Source organism: Ictalurus furcatus, chromosome 28, assembly GCF_023375685.1.
Source record: "Ictalurus furcatus strain D&B chromosome 28, Billie_1.0, whole genome shotgun sequence".
NCBI lineage: Eukaryota > Metazoa > Chordata > Actinopteri > Siluriformes > Ictaluridae > Ictalurus > Ictalurus furcatus.
The window spans coordinates 13,962,184-13,985,291 of NC_071282.1; the positions used below are offsets into that span (position 1 = coordinate 13,962,184).

The window sequence follows — 23,108 nt, forward strand, 5'->3', positions numbered from 1 at the left end:
AAGACGCCTTCAATAAATGTTGAATAAATAAATGTCCCTGAACAAGAAAAAGTCTCCACATCAATGATTATACAGTTCACTTTGTTAAAGAACAACCTTTAAAAAAAAAAAACACGATTATTATTATCATTATTATTAGTCTTTGATTACGTGGAGCGTCTGCCGTACAAGGCTGCTACAGTATGAGCCGTTACTGCACAAACAATGACTTATTCGAATGATCGCCCCCATATAAATCATTCATATTGCAGCCGGATCTACTTTCCGAACCGAATATAACGCACGCCTCCTGAACAATCGGGTTAAAGCCAGGCTCTGTGGTATAAATTTGCACATCGACTGCATAATAAAATGGACAATTAGTCATAAAATACTGCTTGTTTCGAGATTTCACAAGATCAAATAAACTTTTAAACTTAATCAAGCCCACACTACCACCTCTGGAAAAAGTAGCTAACGCTTTATCTCGATTCAGGCGAGGCTTAGATTTTTGTTGTTGATGTTCCTGTTATTTTTCAAAGTGATTGATACCATATAGAGCACCCAGTCAGGAGAGAAAGGACTAACATTTCAGCCCATCTTTTCAAACTGCTACTTGTGCAGCATCAGCAGAGCGGTTAAACACACGCGGAGGGGAGCACAAACTTCCGTATTCTCTATTCTCATGTGATTGGATAGTGTCACTCTGAATAGCATGACCAGAAGGACAGTCAGGCCATCTTTCACTCAGAAATGTTTGTTTATTTTTTTTTCCCCTGGATGTCCTCTTATTGATGTCATCAAACTTGGACATGTGTCTAAAGGAAAAAGTTTGAGGAAAATATTTGATATTGCATTATTTTATATATTATAGTAAATCATTTTGATAGTTGTTTATTTTGCCTAAAAGGCAGCGAATTGGTTTGTTTTTGGATGAAGTCCTGATGTGAGCTCTTTCTTCCATAAATACTATATTTTTGGGAGGATATCGAAGTTGAAGAACATTATTTTTTCCCTTTAAAAAAAAAAAAAAAAAAAAAAAAAAAAGCCCAAATCCGAGCCAGTTGTTGACTGACCTGGAGTACTTGATTCCCTCAGTATGATGGAAAAAAAGGCTCTTTATTACTGTGAGCACTTTGGTTTATTAATAGAGCCTAAGTGGCAGTAGAGAGCTTGGGAACACGATTGGCGTGCGTGTGGATGACGTGAGCTCCCTCTCTGCTCCGAACCCTGTGAGAACACCACTCGAGACCACGTATTTTGCTGCGTACTTTTTAATGAACACGCATCCATTTAATTGTCCGTTTTTCCACTCTGATTCAAGGCTCACAAGGCATTTTAATATGATTTTGGAGTAGGTTTAGTGCTATTCTTTGTCTCTGTCTCTTTAATTTCAGTCTCATTCTCTTTCCCACTTTCTCCACGTACTCTCACTCTCTCCCTCCACTGTCGAGCCTTTGACATTCCTTGGCCCCATCTGGTGTCTGCATGGCTTATTTGTCTTGGCTGAGGCAGCTTTGTTCTCCTAACAGATTTAACCCAATAAAGTGCTTGTACGTATTGGGAAAGACAGACAGATTGGTGGATTATTGTAATTGGAGTTATGTTGTAACTGATTAGCATTTCTTAAAGCATAGTTTGTACTGTCTACTTCAGAATTATTGGCACCCGTGGTAAAAATGAGTTTGAAAAAAAAAAGTTGCCAACCCAAACACCGTCCACATTGCTCTGATGGTAATAGTGCCCTCGTCCTCTCACCCACCACTGCATTTCTTTTGACGGGTTCCTTTATATCATTCCCAGACACTTTTCATTGCTATAATTTATGCATCCCAGGAAGGGAGGAGCAACATTTTAAGGATGCTACGGTTTTTGTTTTCCTGATATGGCATCGTCTGAGCGTGTGTAGCTTTAACCCAGTCACCGGGTCGCCAAGCGCCTTTCGTTCCTCTGATCTGCCCTCCTTTGCTGTCTTCCCGTCTTTGAACTGAGTTCCGTCAACAATGAACCTATTGTGATTTTGGAGCCTGTCCTTTTAGACAACCCCATCCATGTGAACATCATCAAAGTGCCTCATAGTACTAATCTTATCTTTGGAGAGTGCACCAACTGGCCATCCTTCTTAAACTCAGTCATCTCTCTCTCTTTTTTTTATTTATATATTTTTTTAAAAAAAATTTATTTATCTTTCTTGTGCACTCTCTTTCTCTCTCTATTTAGTTTGATTGCCACTCAGCATTTCTCCAAGTGCTTTCTTTTCTAATAAGCCCACCATATTTGAGTGTGTGTTTGTGTGTGTTTGGTGTTTCCTTTAATTATAGGTTTAAAGTGCAGTCCATTTTTATTTACACACATCCTTTATCATAGTCATTCTCTGGGCACAGCTTGTTGAACCCCAGTGATGATATACATCTGAGCATCGCTGTGTAATGGATGATGAGGCAAATGACATGCAGGTGTGTTTTCCCACAACTATCTTTGACGCGCAGAACCAGGCCTCATCCAGATCAGCAAAAGTCCCTCGCTCTTTGTTCAGGAAGAAGCTTGTCATATTTCTTCTCGGTTTTTGAAAAGAAAATGGGTTTGGATAGATTTAACTAGCAGTGAAGAGGAGGGAGTCGACCAAATGTGGTTTTCCCATAACAGGAGTGAGCTGTGATTTGAGGTTTTGTCTTCTATTTGACTTATGACTGCCTATCTATTTATTTATTTATTTATTTATTTATTTATTTATTGTTCCTTAATGGGTTAGTCATGTTTTAGATATGCAAAGCTGACCATAGATTAGAATCACATACCTCCTAATATACAGATCGATCCGATTAAAATAGCCGCACTTTCCTTTTGAATTTATAACGTTACATGACTGATCAATTATAACGGCGAATGACTGCTACAGTTGCAATCAAAATGATTCAACCCCCATTTCAAATCAGGTTTGTTGTCAAAATTTACAGACTTTCAGCGGTTTGTAATGAGCAAATCAGACAAAAGCAATTGAAATAGTTCAGCTCAACGAATGCTTTGTGCTTTATTAAATTAAATAATTTAATAAATAAATTATTTTATATTAATAAATAAATTAATTAATTCATATTAATTAATATAATATAATAAATACATTAATAATTATTTATTATAATTATTTTATATTATAATAAATAAATTATTTTAAATTAAAATTATTCAACCCCCTGAACAGAATCCCTCACAACAGCACAAATATGCAAAACCATGTGTTGTCTCAAGCACAGCTGATGCAACTAATCAAGGGCTTCGTTAGTTGCACGAGGTGTGCTTGAGCTGGAACACATGAAATACCTGAACTGGCTAGGGGTAGAAAATATATGAAATACCTGGACGGGGCAGGAAAAGGAAGCTATCAACGGCTGCAACCAGATTTCTGAGAAGGCAGGTTGTGAAAAATCCTCAAGTGACTGCAAAAGACCTGCAGCAAGACTTGATGGCAACAGGCACTGAGGATTCAATGAGCACAGTACGGCATGTACTAAACGCACAAGGTTTCCATGCCAGAACTCCAAGACGTACACCACTACTGACCCCAAAGCACAAGAAAAGTCGGCTCAAAATCATAAATTAGCCACAGACGTTTTGGGATTCTGTTCTGTGGAGCGATGAAACAAAACTTGAACTTTTGGGCACGATGGATGAGCGGTATGTCTGGAGGAAGAAGAATGAAGAAAGAACACTCTGTCCAAATTCAAGCATGGTGGAGGCTCGGTGATGCTCTGGGGCTGCTTTGCATCCTCTGGCACTGGAAACCTGCAGCGTGTGGAAGACAAAATGGATTCATTGAAGTATCAGGAAATCCTAGGAGAAAACATCACGCCATCTGTGAGGAAGTTGATGTTTGGGCGTCATCGGACCTTCCAACAGGACAATGATCTCAAGCATCAAATTCCACCAAGGCTTGGTTGCAGAAGAAGTCCTGGAAGATTCTACAGGGCCATCACAGTCACCTGACTTGAACCCCATAGAAAATCTCTGGAGGGATTTGAAGGCGGCGGCTGCAGCACGCAAACCCAAGAATATTACTGAACTGGAGACCATTGCTCATGAGGAATATGCTAAGATTCCTCAGGAACGCTGACAAAAGCTGGTGTCTGGCCCTGCTTCTCGTATGCAGAAGGTCATAACAGCAAAAGGGTGCTCTACTAAGTAAAGATGCTTGCCATGAAGGGGTTGAATAATTTTGAGACTGGAGAAGTCATTATAAGTTGCATTTTCAGTTGAATTTGGGGAAACCACTTGAAGCATTTGTTGTGTTGAACTATTTCAATTGCTTTTTGTTTGATTTGTTCATTGAAACAGCTGTAGGTCTTTCAGCAATGTTCACAATAAACCTGATTTGCAGTTGAGGGGGGGGGGGGGTTGAATCATTTTGATTGCAACTGTATAAATATGAACAGCTTTCTTTCCGAGCAGAAATACAGTCTAAACATGCTGTGCTTTGTGTCTCTTTTCTTACAGCAGATAACGCGGACCTCACAAGAAGAAAAGTCCGACGAGAAGAACGAGGAGGACAAGTTGGAGAAATCAGACAAGAAAGAGGAAGACGATAAGAAGGACGAGGAGGAGAAAGATGAAAAAGAGGACTCGAAGTGAGTGCAGTTTTGCTTTGCTTGCATTTTTTTTTTCCCCCCCACCCCAGCAGGTTGAGTTGGCTCCTGCTCTGAGTCAGGCCGTTGGCTCTGGCCCTAGCTCTGACATCACTAATCCTCCAGAAAAGCCAGGCAATTCAGGCAATTTTTCCCATCAAGAAGCCTCTTATATTATACCACAGAAGGTCACAGAGCATTCCCGGTTATACCTACAGGCCCTGTTTTGGTGGTGTTTTTTTGTGCCCTCGCTGTTTATACAGGACCAACATCTTGTTTTCCCTTTTAGCAGAAAGAGGGATATGAAAGGAATATGAGCCTAGACCACTTATTAAAGACAGCTTGGCCTCTTGCCAACCTCTTCCACTCATAAATGAGAGCTATTCATAAGTAGTTCCTGGCTCTCTCCATCTCTTACGCTTTCACCATCCCTTCCTCCATGCCTTCTCATATAATGGTCCATCTCACTTATTCTGAGAATTAGTTTTGTGCAAATGACATGCACGGGGATCGAGCATCTGTTTATACTGAGACAGGCAGGCTTCTGAGAATAGGATGTCTCTTTATCAGTACAACGGCTCTGGAAATCTTTAATAAACGCAGATGGGGAGAAATCTGCGGTGTCTTATTTGAAGCCAGAGTTTCTTGTTGACAAGGCCCTTCTGTCTAATGGCATTAACACATTTGGAGCGTTTTCATATTTCTCAATAGCAACTGCATCAATAGTTAGGACTCCTGATCTGGAGCTATGCGTAGCGTAATGAATGCAACACAACAGCTGTGCTGTTATAGGAAAGTAGTCAGTGGCAGGGTGGTGTGATACAGCTCGATGTGAAGTACAGGCAAATCTCAAAGGGTTTTAACCAGGGCTGGGTAAAAAAAATGAGAGAATCGATCATTTTTTTTTACCCAGCCCTGGTTAAAACCCTTTGATTTTAATCGATCTTCAAGTTAACGAAACGATATCGATTCTTAATGCACGTACTCGCTTTGCTTGAGAGGATGTGAATATTATCTGTAGTTCGCCTCTCGTCGTGAAGATGTCGCCATCTTTCATGTTTTTTAATTTTGAAAACGGTTTTATTTCTTAAACATGTTTCAAGTCGTTAATGAATTTCACTGTTGCACATTTACAATGTTTTTATTTTTTTTATGGTAATGTGCAGTTTGTGTGCACTGTATGCACATATTTATGATTTCTTGTTACAAAGTTTGTTACACAAAGTAAAAGTAAAAAGCAATGAAACATAATTGTGTGGGCCCTGTTGTTAACGTAAATGTGTATTTCAGTAATATGGCTAAGTAGGAGGGTTTCAGGATTCCATGTCTGCAAAACTCATTTTAAATGAAATATTGATTACTAATCGATATTGAATCGAAAACGAAACGAACCCATATAAATAAGAATCGAATCGCCAAATTGGTCACAATACCCAGCCCTAGTTTTAACTAGAGGTCGACCCATAGGTCAGTTTTGGTGTTTTGTTTATCGGTTATCGTGAAAAATCCGCACCGATAGTTTTTCACGGTTGTGTCTGCTGTGGGAGCGTTTATGAAGTGTTCGTCGTCATTATACAGGACGAGAGCAGCCTCTAGAGGCGGAATAAAAAATATCACTGGCAAATTTTGTGTTTTTTATTCATTTTGGATGTCTCTATTTTTATTTGTTACTTGGAGTGTTACTTTTTGGTTCAGTTTGGCTGTCTAAATTTTATTTAATTTATTAATAGTTAATCTATACTAAAGTTTATATATATATATATATATATATATATATATATATATATATATATAAAAAAAAACTTTAGTAAATATATACTATATATAAGTACATATATAAGTACAGTATATTTTCATGGTAAAGTTCAGCGATTCATTCACTGAATGAAATTCATTCAGTATCAGTTTTAGAAACTACCGGTTGATTAATCGGTTATCAGCAGGTGCTGCCCAGCTTAGTTATCAGTATCGGTAAAATCCTCTATCGGTCGATCTGTAGTTTTAGCACTTTGAACTTTTATTCGTAATGTTGTAGAACGTCCTTTACAAAGCACTGACACTGGAGATTCCTTCCAAAAAAATTCGAAATAACCTATCCTCACAGAAAGCTTCAGTATATCGATGATTTCACACATTTTTAAAATGTGTTGCTTCGTCTAGAAGTCCCCGTGTTTAAAATGATTTCTATAGAAATAGCATTTTACAGAAAATTAAGCAACACCTTCTGACCAATCAGAATCGAGAAACACAACAGCACTCCGGTATAAATACTTATAATTAGTTAGAAAAGCGTAGAGTTACAAACACAGCTCTATACACAGTATCTAAACTAAAAACAAAACCGTACGCTGTTTGCTACTTACGAACCGGGAGTGGGTTAACAATTTGTCAGTATCATATAAATGAATCACTCACAATGAATGTGTCTCCTTGCAAATGGTCTTCTACTCTTCAAAGATCTTTTATTTCTCTGATCACACCCTGCTAGCATTAGGTTGTTTCATATGCCTTGTGTCTGGATTATATCTTGATGCGAACTGAACCACACACGTTTACAGATGCAGCGAGAATTAAAATCCGGTTTCCGTATTCCACGTAGCACTATGGCCATGTTTGTTTGCTCTGTTTGTTTAGTCCGTTTTGAAACGAATGACTTTTTTTTATTTTTTAGATTTGCTAAGAATAAAAGTGAAAGTGTGTGTTTGTGTGTGTGTTTGGTGCAGGGACATTAGCAAAGACAAAGAGAAGTGTGAGGGAGAGGACGAGGAGGGGAAGGAGCAGAACACGCCCCGCGGTCGCAAGACGGCTAACAGCCAGGGACGGCGTAAGGGCCGAATCACCACGCGCTCCATGGCCAACGAGGCTGCTAGTACTGCCACAGAGGAACCAGCAGCACCAGCAGCACCCCCGCCACCACCACCACCACCACCTGAACCTGGTAAAACACACTCTCACATCACACTAACATGCATACAGCTAAGACTAGAGGTGTTTGATTTTAATATGAAAAAGATACTCGGTTAATCACGAAGAGAGTAGGAAAAGCCGTATTTAATCAAATATAGCTCGGCGTTTTTCTGTAAATCTTGTAAGTTTATTTAGCGTCTAGTATAACCCCGTCCCCCCCACCCCTGGAGTTTCAGTAAAAATCAGCACTTACTTACCCATCTGTGCATGTACGTCAGCATAACAAGCTCTATATCTGAGCCACTGATCACACACACTCACACGTCTGTGCTTCTTCTAAACAGATCTTTAAAAGTTATGGTAAATGTGGTTTTTTCTTCTCTCTCTCTCTCTCTCTTTCTCTTTCTCTTTCTCAAAACAAGTTTTACCGGAGCCTGTCCCTCCTTCCAAGCCAGAGCCAGCGCCGAAGCCAGCACGCGAACTCGCTAAGCTTGCTCCTGTGACCAGCATGGACAGCCAAGCACGAGGTACAAACGCGCTGAAGCACAGCCCCCTTGCTTTCCTCACACTTTCACACAGTCCAGGGCTTGTGTTTGTCCTCTGACAGATGTTTGTCATTGTCTCAGTGTTTGGGTTTGGACGGTTGATTTATTGTACACTATACCATATACGCATTGCGAAGGAGCTAGCTTGATTGTTTTCTGCTCGCGGAAAAGAAGCGGCGCGTATTCGGAGGTCCGTTTGCCGAAACCTGACGGTGAAAAAGCACCAAAACGGAAAAACACAAAATTCTGAGCTCGCTTTTTTAGCTGCGTGCGCTGACCCACTTCTGCGCCGTGAGTTTACAGCCAAGGAAATGAAAAAAGAGCTGTTTATACAGAACGGGCCCCCCCCCCCCCTTTGGCTCTGTCAGAAATGCGTCTGTTGGATCCATCAGGGCTGCTGGCTGAAGCCTGCGTCCTCTGACATTTGAGGCTTTTTTTTCTTTCTTTTTTCCACTTTCCCTCCTTTCTTTCTACTCCTCCCTTACCATCTCCGAGAACAACCCACAGCTCAGTTCAGGCTGTCCCGTGTTTTGTCCCCCGCTCTGCCCATCTGTCTCTCTTTCTGGAGTTTGCATGTTGCTGTGGTGATGGCGTGTGTCTCAGGTGGATTACATTTGCCATGAGGATGTAAAAGGGAGGCGACGGCTGAGAGCAGGTAAACGTCCTGCTTTCTCTCTCTCTCTCTCTCTCTCTCTCCTTTTCTCGATTTCAGCATTCAGTGATCTGTGATACTTTATTGCTAGATAGGAAGAAATCTTCTTAGAGTGCTGCGTTATACTTGGGTAGTGCTGCTGATCATGTGACTGAATTGGTAGGTGGATCCTTATACACCCCGTCATCGTCCCCGCCTCGTTCCCTGCACACTCGCGACATCGTCCACGAAGACCTTTACTATATTTATCGCAACATCCATCCAGAGTTGCATCCATACATCATTTTCGTGCCGGTTTAATTTAAAGTGTAACTAAAAATCATAAGGTTCTGTGTATTACTGGTGTGCCAGTGCCACATGAGTGAGATCTGATTTGAGTACAGCGGATGAATTTTGGTGCTGGAGTAAACAAGTACAGAAGTCCTGGGAAGCTTGAGAACTGAAAGGAAACCGAAAAGATTTGACAAGTGACGCAGTTGCAGCCAGACTTGTGTGTTTTGGAAATTTTGCACAAATTTCTGTGTTTTGTAAGATTTGCATCTCTGTGCAGGAGAGCTGCGGCTTCCTGTTTCTCCATTTCCTGTTTCCTATCTTGCCCACTGTCCTCAAATCACCTCCTAGCTAAACTCACCGCTCATAATCTGACTGGCTTTAACGCCATTAAACATGTGTGTGTGAGAGAGAGAGAGAGAGAGAGAGAGAGAGAGAGAGAGAGCAAGAGAGAGGAGTAGGAGGAGAAGGAAGGAAAGAAAAATATTTGTGCCTCCTCACCAATTTGGGCATTTGCCAGCCCTGGAGTGTGTGTGTGTGTCTGACCACAGTATACAAACACAAATGTTTCTATCACTGAGTTTGGACATGTGTATGTGTGTATATACACACACACACACACACACACACACACACACACACAAACAGGCGCTGTGTGGATGTGCACTGTGTGTGAGTTTGTTGTTCGAGATACGTCTATAAAAGTGGTCATGCTTTAGTCTTAATTGCAAGGTGTGTGTACGTACGCATGTCCTTTTTTTTTCTTTTTTTTTTTTTTAAAGGTCAGTTGATGGAACACTCCAGTGTTTTTCAACACTTAATCATTACAGATGTGGTACATCGATTTAAAGACAGGTTCAACACACACGCAGTTTATATATATATATATATATATATATATATATATATATATATATATATATATATATATATATATATAATATAAATAAATAAAGTGTGTACACACATTTATTAGAGTTGTGTTAGTCGGGACATTTTGTGCAAGAACTCTAAACGCACAAGATGACTCTTCTTATCAGAACAGACACACACACTTGTATAAATGTCAGAGGGTCACACTGTGCTAAATTTGTCCGAATGTTTGTTCAATCTCAAGGAGTCTCGGGGGTGGGGGGTGGGTAAGTAAGTAGGAGCAACACACACACACACACGTATGCACACACTCTGTCCTACTGTTGCGCTTGTTGCCTCGCTCTCTCTCTCTCTCTCTCTCTCTCTCTCTCTCGGTTGTGCACAAGAGCCGCTGTTTAAGGGAAGGAAGGCGGTGCTTGTGCAGTGTGTAGCCATAGATCAGCTGACGAGAGAGTGAGTGAGAGTGAGGGAGTGAGGGAGACGGGGGAAGGAAGAGAAATAGCAAAGGAACCGAGAGAGAGGTGACGCGCGAGTGCATTAGGGAAAGTGAGAGTGGACGATACGGGGAGAAAAGGGGAGGGGAGTGGGACGAGGGCTGGACAGCTGATGTAAACAAATTATTAGATTAAAGATCGAGAGGAAGAAAGTGCATTACGGTCAGTCTGTTTCTCTCTCTCTCTCTCTCTCTCTCTCTGTCTTTCTCTTGTAGCTTACTCTCTCTCTGTCTCTCTTGGGATCTCTATCTTTCCCTGTCTCTGTTTCTCTCTATATCTCTCTCTCTTGTTCTCTCTCAATCTCTTTTGCTCTGTCTATATTCTGTCTATATCTCTGTCTCTCTTTTGGTTTCTCTCTCTCTCTCTCTTTCCTGCTCTCTTTCTTATTCTCTCTCTTTCTATTTCTCTCCCCTCTCTTTTTTTTGCTCCCACTGTCTTTCTATTTGTCTTGCTATCTCTCTCTGTTTCTCTTTCTATCCTTTTTCCTTTCTCTATCTCCATCTGTTTCTCTAGTCTTTTTTTGCACCTTGTGTGCACTCTCTCTCTCCTGATTTCTCCTTTTTGTACTAAGTGCGTGTTGTTCTGTGTGCAGGAGCTGTAGAGGCCGGAGAGACGTCTCGCTGGACAGAGGAGGAGATGGAGGTGGCCAAAAAAGGTACCGTTTTGATTTCACTTTTCCGCTGATCTTTACTTTTCTTTCCTAATCTCATGTTTTCAGGAAAACCCTGTGTGTGTGTGTGTGTGTGTGTGTGTGTGTGTGCGCGTGCTGCAGACCTCTGACTGCAGCTGTGCGTTCGTGCACGCATGTGGTGATTCACTGAGGAAGTTAATGTGCATGATGAATTGGGCTTCCAATAAAGATTAGAATCAGTTGCTCACAAAGGTCATTCTACAACCCTGCAGTTTAGTGGTGGAAAGTTGAACGAATTGAAGAAGACAAAAGAAAAAAAACCCTGTTTTGAAACATGTTAAAGGTTTTTGATTTTGTTCTACGGATTTAGGTTTGAGCCAATCAGGCAGCATGACAGAAACCGGTTCTGATAGAAGTCAGTAATATTTTATTTACGACATCCTTCCTTTGCACTCTTTAGTTTTCTTCCTTTTATTCATCAGTGGTCATTATTTAAAAATCATGCACAGTGATGTGGGTAAATCGTGTTGTATCCAGTGTGTGATTTCATGGCTTTAAACACACCTTAAATCTGAAATAGTACCGTATGTTTCTGCTATTTCTTATGCATTAAAATTTAAAGGTGCAATATTTGATTATTTATATTATTTTCATTTTGATTTATTTTTTACTTGTACAAAGAACCTGGGGAAATATGTAGAAGATAATAATGGTTTATTAAAAGAAAGTATTTAATAAAAAATAATGGTGTAAGCCATTGGAAATTGGTAAGCGTCCAGCACAGCCAGATAATTCTCCTCTGAGCAAAGAACACTCTGTGCTTGGAAACAACAGGAAGAAATGCCGTTAAATCAGAATAAACTTTGGCGAAAGAAGATGAAGCTGTACGCAGAATTAGGTCAGGTATCTAAACCCATTTTTTTTATTACAACGAGAAACAGGACAGCGAAGCCACTCTGGACCGTTCTCATGAATGAGTACAAGTTAAGTTTTGTGTGTTTTTAAAGGTTTAAATTTGGCTTTCAAGCTGAATGTCATGACCGTCATTGCTGATGCTAACTCTAGTTATTATGCTTGAGCGTTGAAGTGGAGCTTTGTGTACATGCCCTAGCTCAAGGAGTTAAAAAAAAAAAAATCAAATCTTATTCCATCTATGTCAGGGGTGTCCAATCTTATCCGCAAAGGGACGGTGTGGGTTTTCATTCCAACCAAGCAGGAGCCAGACCTGATTCCACCTGTTTAATCAGTTGATCTTGGCTTTCAGTAGACTCAGGTGTGACTTCTGCATGGTTGGAATGAAAACCTGCACCCACACCGGCCCTTTCCGGATAGGATTGGACACCCCTGATCTATGTAATTATTAGAGACTTTGACAAATCTTTCCTAATGCACCTTTTAATAGTGAAAAGTGGCTGTTATTGGACAAACATGGAGTCAGACGTGAACGGTTCCTGTATGCTGACCATTTTTTTTTCCGTGGGCCGACTGCAGTCATCATTCATTCCTTTATCTCTTTGCTTGTTTCCTCTTCTGTGTTACAATAGCAGAAGTTGAAACAGGAAGTGGGAAACACTTGGGTGTATGTGTGCACATGTTAGTGTTGCAGAAAGAGGAAGAATTTCCCACTGGGCTTCCACACTATCGGAGACACGAACAGTGGTGAAAATGTTGGACAGTTTATGAAAAGCAAACTTTTCCATCGGTAACCATTTCAACATTTTCTTCCTTACTAGGTAACCGCTACGATGTGCTCGTGCTCGTGCTAGATTGAAGGAAAGATTCTATATGGTGTCGTTTCAGAGGTTGAGTTCGGACAGAGCGGTGAGGCGTTCAGTTATGTATAAGGACACTTATGTAGCATAGTGCATTAACAGCATTCAGCACTGCCATGTTTTCCCACTGAGAAATGACAGGCTGCAGAACTTTTCACCTCAGATACGAGTTACTGTAACTTTATCCAGTTGTTTGACAGTTCTGAGTTCTGTGCTTAAAGGAATTTCTCCACATTTTGTAGTATGTATATGATCATCACGGATGAGAATTTCGACAAGAAAGAACAGAAAACTTGTTTACTCAAAACTCATGTATAACAGAGGTTGTATAATCAACGTTGCATTTAATAAATGCTAAAGTGAATACCATTTTTAAAGAATGATTTCCTCTTTGGTTAAAGATATTTGTCATTTAAGCCAAGACACTACAGGTGTATAGATATCACAAATATTTTTTTGTGATAATGAATTTTTTTAATCATTTTTTTTTAATGTTAGATTTATGCAGTCTTTGGATTATGGTCTGTTTAAATGTGTCTGGAGAAACTCTTTCACAAAATAAATTCAATGTCATTTTTAAAGTGGTGTAATCAAGAAAAAAAAATACATTATAAAAAACATTTTTTTTTTGTTTTAAATGTCATTTTGGAGTAAAACGAAATCTATCATAAATCCATCAATTATAGATATTGAAAAATTCCTCAGTAATTTAAGCCTTTAAAGAGGGATGGGACTGAAAATGTAAAATGTCATGAATGCATATAGAAACTGGATTTCTTAATCTAGAAAAATATATACAATGTGTTTCTACACCAGTATATATATGGTTGATTAGGTTTATAAAATAAATTGCCATTTATTTCTGGAAATCTGTGGAACTGAGCTCTAATACACAACGTGACATGATTGTGCTGAGTGTGGCGAAGCGAAACCTTCTTCAGTCCATATAGGAGATTCGCCGAGATTTTTATGATTGTTGCGGCCAAAAAATTCTTGATTTTGCTACAGCTCCCCCCCCCCAATTGCTTATTTTTTGTTGTTGCAGAAAACTACTTGAATTGACGAAATCGCAGTTGCACAGAATTGTTTTGCAGGGTCTTTGTAGGTAAACGAGACCTTTTAGCTGTAATCATGTTCGACGTACGGGAATCGAAGAGGGTTTTGACTGAATGCGTGTTGTGGTGATGTCACGATTCATCTTGGCCTAAATCTGTGGAAAATCGGCAGTCATTTTGAAAAATCGCAAGCTTCCCCGAATATTGAAGAGTTTGCTTGATTGAGTTCATTTTTGCATCTGCAAAATTCTGGCAGGACGACTTCTTTACTTCCCCCAAACTCTTTTTATTAATATTTTTCACAGTGTAGAGAGTTGCTTCTCAGATTGTTTTGACACGTTTTTTTAAAACGTACAAAAATAATGGCATGTAAACCTTGTGCATGCGGTAAAAACAGTAGTTGCAAACAGTATATATATATGTGTGTGTGTGTGTGTGTGTGTGTGTTTATATAATGTATGTATTTGAGTGTGTATTATGGGACTGCTTCTTTAAAGTTGCTAAATTTCACACCACTAAAGTAAACATTTCGTAGCAGTTTTTAAATTGCAGCCGTCACTGAAATCGTGCCTGTCACACACACGTACATAGAAAATGAATGGTCTTCGGTCAGTTTGTTACTCGCTATTGAGAATGTAGGTTTAAGCAAGCTACCCCCTACTTTGTGCCCAAGTTAACACATCCACTACAGCCAAGCTGATTGGAGGATTAACCTCACCATAGGGTGCACAGGAGGGCATTACAGTAACTACTGACCATGAAGCTCAAGTCCAGAAGGGTTCAGAGGAGGGTGGAAATGCAGACATTCTGTGTCAGCTTTGTGGAACACATCTGTCAGTCTTAAAAAATGCGCTTCTCTGTTTCTCTTGTGTAGTGAAGCTTGTTTCAGTTAAACTTAGCGGTAAGTCTGGCCCGTTTTTAGCCAAGATTATGGAAATCACTCCAGTGCATGCTCTCGGAGGAAACTCTGAGAGGAAAGTAAAGCATTGATCCAGTCCATTTGCCTTGAAACCACTTTTTTAAGCATGATCAGTTATGGCTGCACTCTGTAACATCGTCACACGCAACTATTACAGTGTTTCCCTCCTTCTGCAGGACTGGTAGAGCACGGCAGGAACTGGTCGGCTATTGCTAAAATGGTGGGCACCAAGAGTGAGGCGCAGTGCAAGAACTTCTACTTCAACTACAAGAGACGGCACAACCTGGACGACCTGCTGCCTCAACCCAAACAGGTGAATGATAGCACTTTGTACAACTGGGGAAAAGATTCATTTTTACTTGAAGGATGCGCTTAAATATCCGATCATATAAAACATGGCATGGTGGTGCAGCGGGTTGTCTTGAGCTTGGGATTTGTCCGTGTTGAAGTTTGACATGTTCTCCACATGTTCGTGTGGGTTTCCTCTGGGCTCTTGGGGTTCCTCCAATCACCTAAAATATGCTAATGGGAGGATTGGGTGGATCGACTCTGAATTGTCCCAGGTGTAAATGTGTTCCCGGGATAGGCTCCAGATCCACTGACTAGAATAAAGCGCTGCAATAAAATATATAACATTTTGTAATAATATATATAATAAAATATATTTCCACTGTTTTTAATGTAAACATACCTGTTTTTTGTTGTTGTTGTTTTTAATAATATGTATATATTTTTTTTAATAAATATTACAGGCAAACAAATGTTTGCGTGACCGAGATGCGTCTCAGAGCGACGGTGTGGCCACGGCTTCAGCTGATGATGATGAGGAGGAGGAGAACCCAGATGACAGCGAAGGTGAGAACAGAAACGGACAGTTTGACTCTGAAATCCGTCTCTGAAGCACACAGAAAGCGACGTCACAACCGCTGCTAATACTGTTTTTGCTTTTAATAAGCATGAGAGATGATCAAATACGAAGATACAAAGAGAGGAGGACGAGTGGAAGAGAGAAAGGATCGGGTCTAATTCTGAGTGCCAGGCTTGCTCTTATATAAGTGTTCTTTCGCTTTGAAGACTCTAGAAAACGCGCTGTTGGGAACGCAGAGTTCCTGCTTTGCTCGTTTGATCTGGTGGGATGCCTCTCTCTCCCTTTATCCCTCTCACTACGGTTTTTCTTTCTTTCTTTTTTTTTGGATCACGTCTTTCCACACTGCCCTAATTCAATGTTTCCAGTCTCATATCCTTTCCTCTTTGTCTACCTTTCCATCTGTCCCATTCAGCTATGTCATTTCTCTACTATATGCTCTCTATTTCTCTCTTTTTTTTCCCCTTCAAAGTTGTGCTGCTAAATAGTTATAAAATTTTTCAATGTCTTTTGAGTCCATTCAATTAAATTATTCATTCAGATTTGTTCAGTTGCAGTTTGCAGCCATCTAAGCAGCTAATCCTCACTGTTTTAAAAAAAATATTTTGGAATGTATAGGTGTATGTATGTGTTTTTAGAAAAGTCATTCTTTTTACAGTAAGCCCAACACAGACCTTTTGCATGCACTGAAATGCTGGAAATCTACAGCTCAGATTAAATGAGCGCAAACAGGATCCACTGAATGTGCTGAATCTTTGCCATGACTGACTCGGACACTGAACCACTGAACACAAGAGGAGCGAATCCGAAAGGGATTAATTGAATCAATCGTCGAATTTCTGTACATGAGAGGGAAGGAGTGAATCGAATACGATTCCCTGAATCGGACCCTGACCTGCTGAACACTGAAAGGATTCACTGATTCAAACACTGAATCACTGAACATGAGACCTAAACGATTCCATGAAATTGCTCTAATCTGACTTGTGTATTTTATTTTTTTTTCTTTCTCATCTGAAACCAGGTGCAGAGAACAGTTCAGACACCGAGAGCGCGCCATCTCCTTCACGGTCGGACACACCCAAGCCCTCCGAGTCGCAACCCCAAGCCCCGGATCAAGAAGCTACTGCCCCCAAAGTCCCTAATGCAGATACCAAAGCTCAGGAGCCCACCTTCAACGAGCTGCAGGTAAAGCTGGAGAAAAGTCCAGAAGGAGCAGTGGTGGACGAATCCATGTTTAAGGATGAGGTCCAGCTGTACCCTAAGAGTGAACCTCAGGACACAGAAACAGTGGGAGGAGACCGGGGAGAGGTGCAAGTAAAGACCGAGCCAGAATTGAGGGAGAAAGAGAAGCAGAATGAGCAGCAGCATTCGGACAACGACTCGAGTGCCACCTGCAGTGCTGATGAAGATGTCGAGGACGAGCCAGACAGACAGAGGTGAGACAGTGGAACGGTTTCTTAAATATAGTGCATTTATATACATATACCAAACAAAAACCTATGAATATATATACAGTATGCACATTCTGTGACCTTATCATTATGTTATATACATTGGGGTGTGCAGTGAATGGAAGGCTATTTTGGGATTCAGTCTCATTGCTTGTTGGAGAATAATTAAGCATCTGCAATGTCAGCAATTAATAAAGGGTTTTAAACAGAACCGTCTGTTTAAAACTCATTTTAGTCTGCTTTTGCTTCATTCCTGTCTTTCTTTGTTTCTCTGTCCTTCAAGGTTGTTCTCTCTGGAGAAGCCGTCGATTCTCGGAGGCTCTGGGTCAGTGGTGGTCTCCTCGAGCAAGCAGGCTCAGCTCAGTGTGCAGCAGCTCCAGCAGCGTGCTGCCACCATCCCCCCCATGGTCAGTCTCCCTAGTTCCCTCCTTCACTACCCTAGCAGCTCTGCCCCCCTGGCCAGGCCCAGGGACTGGGAGAGGCTCCGTCACAGAGCCCCACCCCGCCACGTGAGTCCAGACCACGCCTTGACCCAGTGAACAGGAAACAAAAAGAAAATTCCAATCGATTTTGGTCAAAATCCCGTGATCTGGAGCGATTCAAATCAAGAATGATTCTCCCTTCTACCTCCCTTTCCCCTCAAAATGAAATGATGGCAGGCTGATTTGCTATATCGCCATGGATTCTCTGCTTTAGGATGGTTTGATTTGTGTGATTGAACGATTATTACCTTTATGATTACTGGTAGAACTGAATCATGGCTGCTTCTGAATCACAGGCAGTGTAGTGGACTTCATGCATCTTTGGGTCTCGGTGATTTAGTGCGAAGTGAGCAGTGATGGGCTACACCAGAAAATGATGTACAGTTCTGTCTCAAAATCACTTTCCTGGAATGAATGCAAATGATAAATATTTAATGATTATTAAAGGGTTGGATTAAGTAGATTGGTCGAGGAAGGTTTTGGTTCTGACTCAGCTTGTTTTGTTTTGTTTCGTTTCTTTCCGTTCTTCTCAGGTTGCTGGTCCGTTTGGGACAGCCGGGGTTCCTGTAGGAGCTCCTCTGAGCGGCTTAACCATGTTCCAGCACCAAATCAAAGCTGTACACGAATCGGCACACATGGAGGACAACCAGAGACAAGAAGCCGGAGAGTTGGAGCGCAGGCCGCGCTACATCACTCGCAGCCCCACCATCCTCGACCGAGATGGTAAGAGAGTTTGTGCTTTTTGGTGAAATAACTTGGCGGCAGAGAAAACGGAGGTCAATAGAAATGGACTGTGATGTCTGTACGAGTTAATGTTGTTTATACATTAGCGCGGTTGAATTCTCGGTTCTGATTGGTGAGTGGTTGATTAAGTTTCTAGATCAGCAGCTCTTCTAATACGTTACTGATTGTGTCATTCTTTTTTCTGTTTTATTCTTGTTTGTTTGTTTTTTCTCCCTTCTCGATTGGAACTGTTTTAAAAACATTTAACATCATAATATTAGCTAACACTGGTCATTTGCATCCAACCAGGGATATGCTTTAAATCTTGCTGTTGAGTTAGCACACACAAATGTGTTATTATTTGACAAAATTGGTCAAGTAGTAGCCAGAGATTCCTTGATAGAACCAGGGGCTGCCAAGGACACTGACCAGTTCGAACACATAGCTGGTGTGGACATTATAGAAGGTGAAATGTACATTAGTAGTTGTAGACCTAATAACGTGGCACCAATAAAGACAAAAAGTGTTCAACTTTTCAAGGATTCCTTCGTGATGCCTGTAGATACCCTGTTTTACTTAAGCCACAGCCTAAATTGTGGATTGATCAGTGTAAGGGAAGGGGCATGAAAAAGGGAAAGACTTGGGGGAGTCATGTGGGTGGAGATACTGCTTCAGAGTGGAGCTGCTAGATGATGAAGTGATGAGTTGCAGCGGTGCGAGTGGGCGTCTCGGGTCTTCTGGTTTCATTCGTCGATTGCATGTTTTCTCGGTCGTCTGACTCGGTCTCGGTCAGTTCTGTTTTGAAAAACTGACCAAACTGGGCCAAGCCGGAGAGAAGGAAAGTTTGTTGTTTTATTCTAGCTTTACAAAAAAAAAAAAAAAAGAAGTTATGAAACAGTCCTCGAGACACACGTACACCTTGTCTTCATATACTTCTGAGAACCTTTCACTGACATAATTATCATTCTAGCTTAGTAATCATTTAAAGAACTGCAAAGAAAGCTGTTTTTCCTCATTCAGCCAAATGTTGTGGACATTTTGTACACACCAAGATATTACACACACACTGAGAGAAAATCCGGTACATTGTGTATTAGTCCCCAGCACTTTACTCAATATTTTTTCCCCCTTTTTCTTGGACTGCTGAGGACTGTGTGGTGTCTCTTTGCTTTCCCAGACTTACTTAGGGTGGAGGAAAGCATGTCTTTCTGATTCTGGAATGATGGTCAGGGCTTTCCAGGGCTGTGAGAGCAGAGCAAGAGCCAAAATAAGAGTCGGGGAGGGAAACGGCTGCCGTTGTTAAAAAAGTCAGACAGGAGCAGTGAACCAGAGGAAACATCGGGGCAGCCACTCTTATAGCTGTGCCCATTAGCCAAAGTGCTGCAGTTATTCAGGCTTTTCTCGCCCTGTATTTGAGTCAGGTCGGCGCTGAGGCTTTTTCCTGAACTCATACGGTTTTGGTGTAGTCTGTGTTTCTGTCATTACATCACGCATCACTGGATATTGTAGAGCTTCTCATGAGGTTTGCTTCACACTGACTATTTGTTCAGGAGTGATCAGCTTCTTTTCTAATTGTGTCGTGTGTGTGTGTGTGTGTGTGTGTGTGTGTGTGTGTGTGTGTGCGATTGATACGCTGTCCTCTCTTGCCACAGGTAAGCCGTTTCCCTACATGGCGTACGATATAAAGCTGATGGAGCCAGAGGTTCCTGCTGCAGGAAGACCGGGTTCACCGTACAGACTGTCTCCCCGAGAGCCTAGCAAAGCGTCGCCCCAACCCGAGCCCAACAACCCCGCCCGCTACAGCGTCCCGCCAGGTAAACACCCCCATCCTTACTTTCACTACACACCGTCCCTCAGCCTTTTTGGTTCTCAAACCCTTGCTCTCTGGGTGCAAATTCAGTTCCGATGCAGAATGGCTGTATGAACCTTTGGTGTCAGGAGAATAAGGGTGGTGTTATGTCGATAACAAAAAGTTATTTACCCGTCTGTCATTAAAGTGAGACGCGAGAGATAATAAAGATTAGGGAAATGAAATATCACCACTGTGAATCATTCGCTTATATTTTATACATTTATGGCATTTGGCAGACACTGTTATCCAGAGCGACTTACAATTATCTCATTTATAAAGCTGAGCAGGTGAGGGTTAAGGGCATTGCTCAAGAGCCCAGCAGTGGCAGCTTGGCAGTGCAGGGATTTGAACTCATGACCTTCTAATCAGATGTCTGACGTCTTAACCGTTGAGCTACCACTTTCCAAGCTACCACAGCACTGCATAACAGGAAGTAACTTGCGAATGTTTCGTAACATTTAAATGCAACTATAAACGAATAAAAAATTTTAGGTGGTGTTCTTTCTTTCTTTATTTATTTATTTTTATTTATTCATGATGGTAACTCTAACTCCATTTCATGTCACACCACCCCATCGTTAATTATTTTCCTTTAACCGCATGCCTTATTTTTTTATTCCTTACTTAATGTATTCTAGTTGGAACGAACACACGCTACTTTGCCAATGATAACACAGTTGCTTTGGGCAGCTAAGCAGAGTCTTTGTGAGGATAGACGCTGAAGGATTTGGCATTTGATGGTAAAATATGTACAAAGCCACAGATTTTTATTTTTATTTTTTTTTAAACATTCAGGTCCACCCACATGATGTAATTATTCGCAATTCTCAAATCAGTGGAAATTCTGAAACCAGCAATGGACTTGGCTGCTATTTTTCAGTCCTCCCAGTTCTACCGAAGTGATTCATCTTTTTATATTCTTGTCTCGGTTATGTATAATTCATTGGCATGCAGCAGACTTCAGAGGTAATGTTTCACTTCAACGTACAGTACAAGGTATATGAATTAATTGAAAGTTAATAATTTAGTGGGCCTTTGCAGCTTTTGTGGGTTACTTGAGTCACCTGTCATGGAGTGAGCGATTTTCTTATCTATAACTGTGTCTGTGACTAGCACGCACACACACACTCGTGCACCCACACACAAAGATCAATCGAAGTGCAATCTCCTGAACTCCCTTTTACATGTTTTACACGGCCTCTAGTGGCGAAATAAAAACGATCACTGACTAATTCTTTTGTGTTATTTGAAGTGTTTTTATATTTGTTTAATCTTTTTTATTTTGTTTTTTTTTTTTTACATTCATTTTGAATGTCCCTATTTCTATTTGTTATTTGGAGTGTTACACATTCAAACTGAACCAAGCAGTATCTTTTATTTACTTTAATATTTATTAATTAGTAAATATATTGATATTTATATATTTTCATTGTGGGCTGTGAGCTCTGATTTTCTTTCTTGCGTTTTTGCACCCTTGTCAGTTTGAAGACGTGCTTGGATCTCATCGTCTGTGAAAATCTATTCAGGTCATGGATGAAAAGAGTTTTCAGAACAGTTAAAATACACTACATGTCAAAAGTTTAGACACGCTCATTCTTTATTTTTATAATTTTTTTCCCACATTTTAGAAGAATAATAAATTAATCAAAACTCTGGAGTACCGCCCATGGAGCTATGGGAATTATGTTGTGATTAAAAAGTCCAGAATAAATCAAAATAATTTCATATTTTCGCATCTTCAAAGTAGACGCCCTTTTTGCAGAGAATTTCCAGAAATGTATTCTTGGCGTTTTCTCATCCGATTTCTTGAGAAATTCCCCCGAGATGCTTTTTAAACAGTATTATAGATTTCCCACCTACACTGGACACTTATTGGCTGCTTTTTGGAATATTCCTCTCCAGGTAATCTGTTTAAAAATATATATTTTTTGTAAATAAAATGTTAGTTTTCTAATGAAAGAAATGAATACGTCGGCACAATTTTATATTTTTGTCTACAACACTGATTTTAAACACTTAATCACACACCTTCAGATCAAAAGGGTTTTAAGATCATGAGAATCATTTCAGTCTCCAGACTTTTGCCCCGTAGTGTATAACGTAACGTTTACCTGGCTTTATACTTGTAGGCATCGGGATGCTATCTATACAGTAAGTGTAATTGAAAATGCAAGTAAGGGATGCGTTAAGTTATATTACATGGATGTGAATTTTCCTTCCTTTTCTATCCCGAAATATATTTTTTCAAGTTGCTTTGTTTTAATATGAAAGAATACTTTTATATAGTATGACGGTCTAGAAAGAATCTTTGAGAATGTCTGTTTTAAATTACATAAGCAGAATAATAAGTATGAAGTAAGTAATTTTTCTGTATTACCTTTTAATGCATGATGAAAGGTCAGTTCTTGGTGTTGGAATTAGACTTTGTTGATGCTACTACTGTAAGTTACTCTGCTGCAGATTGTATTTAGGCGACGTTATCAAAGCGCTCAAGTGTCCTCAGGTCAGTGTGCGTTCTTGATCCTATCACATTAGGGCTCCGTGGACGAGCTGGAGTTCATTCATCTAAGATCTCACCTTCCCTGGAAAACGTACACCACGATGAGCACAACGTGTCACTGTGCTCATCGTTTAATTCCTCCTTCCTGTCCTCCTGTTGTTCCCGCAGTCCTGCAGCCCGCGCCTAACCAGGTGGTCCAGAACCTTCCTGATGGAATGCGTGTGCCATTCGCCCGCCACAGGCCCCCCAACATTCCGTCCCCGCCTCCACTCATCCCTACGTCCAAACCCTCGGACAAGCCCACCTTCATCCAGGGAGGATCCATTTTACAGGCGAGTTGGATAAATTAAAATATAAGAATAATAGTCAGTTGTATCGGTCGATTATAAAGGCATTTCATAATTAAGGTGAAAATATTTTTAAAGAAACACCATTATCACTAATTTGCCCAGTGCATTTGATGTACCACAGAGCAGCTGAATTGAATTAATGACATTATCTAGGATTTTACAGGGT

General features: G+C 40.6%; 1 protein-coding gene across 14 annotated transcripts in view; it reads left to right on the plus strand.

Moving 5' to 3' along the window:
• ncor1 (nuclear receptor corepressor 1) overlaps positions 1-23,108 on the plus strand; it is an 84,593-nt gene that overhangs the window by 42,819 nt on the left and 18,666 nt on the right. For all 14 annotated transcript variants that reach the window (XM_053617910.1, XM_053617909.1, XM_053617913.1 and 11 more), the window contains 11 exons: positions 4,471-4,601; positions 7,322-7,536; positions 7,928-8,032; positions 10,932-10,994; positions 14,893-15,029; positions 15,469-15,571; positions 16,606-17,020; positions 17,319-17,442; positions 18,051-18,240; positions 19,893-20,054; positions 22,761-22,924. In XM_053617910.1, coding sequence (XP_053473885.1) covers positions 4,471-4,601; positions 7,322-7,536; positions 7,928-8,032; positions 10,932-10,994; positions 14,893-15,029; positions 15,469-15,571; positions 16,606-17,020; positions 17,319-17,442; positions 18,051-18,240; positions 19,893-20,054; positions 22,761-22,924 — 1,809 coding nt within the window. The remainder of the gene's footprint in view (positions 1-4,470; positions 4,602-7,321; positions 7,537-7,927; positions 8,033-10,931; positions 10,995-14,892; positions 15,030-15,468; positions 15,572-16,605; positions 17,021-17,318; positions 17,443-18,050; positions 18,241-19,892; positions 20,055-22,760; positions 22,925-23,108) is intronic.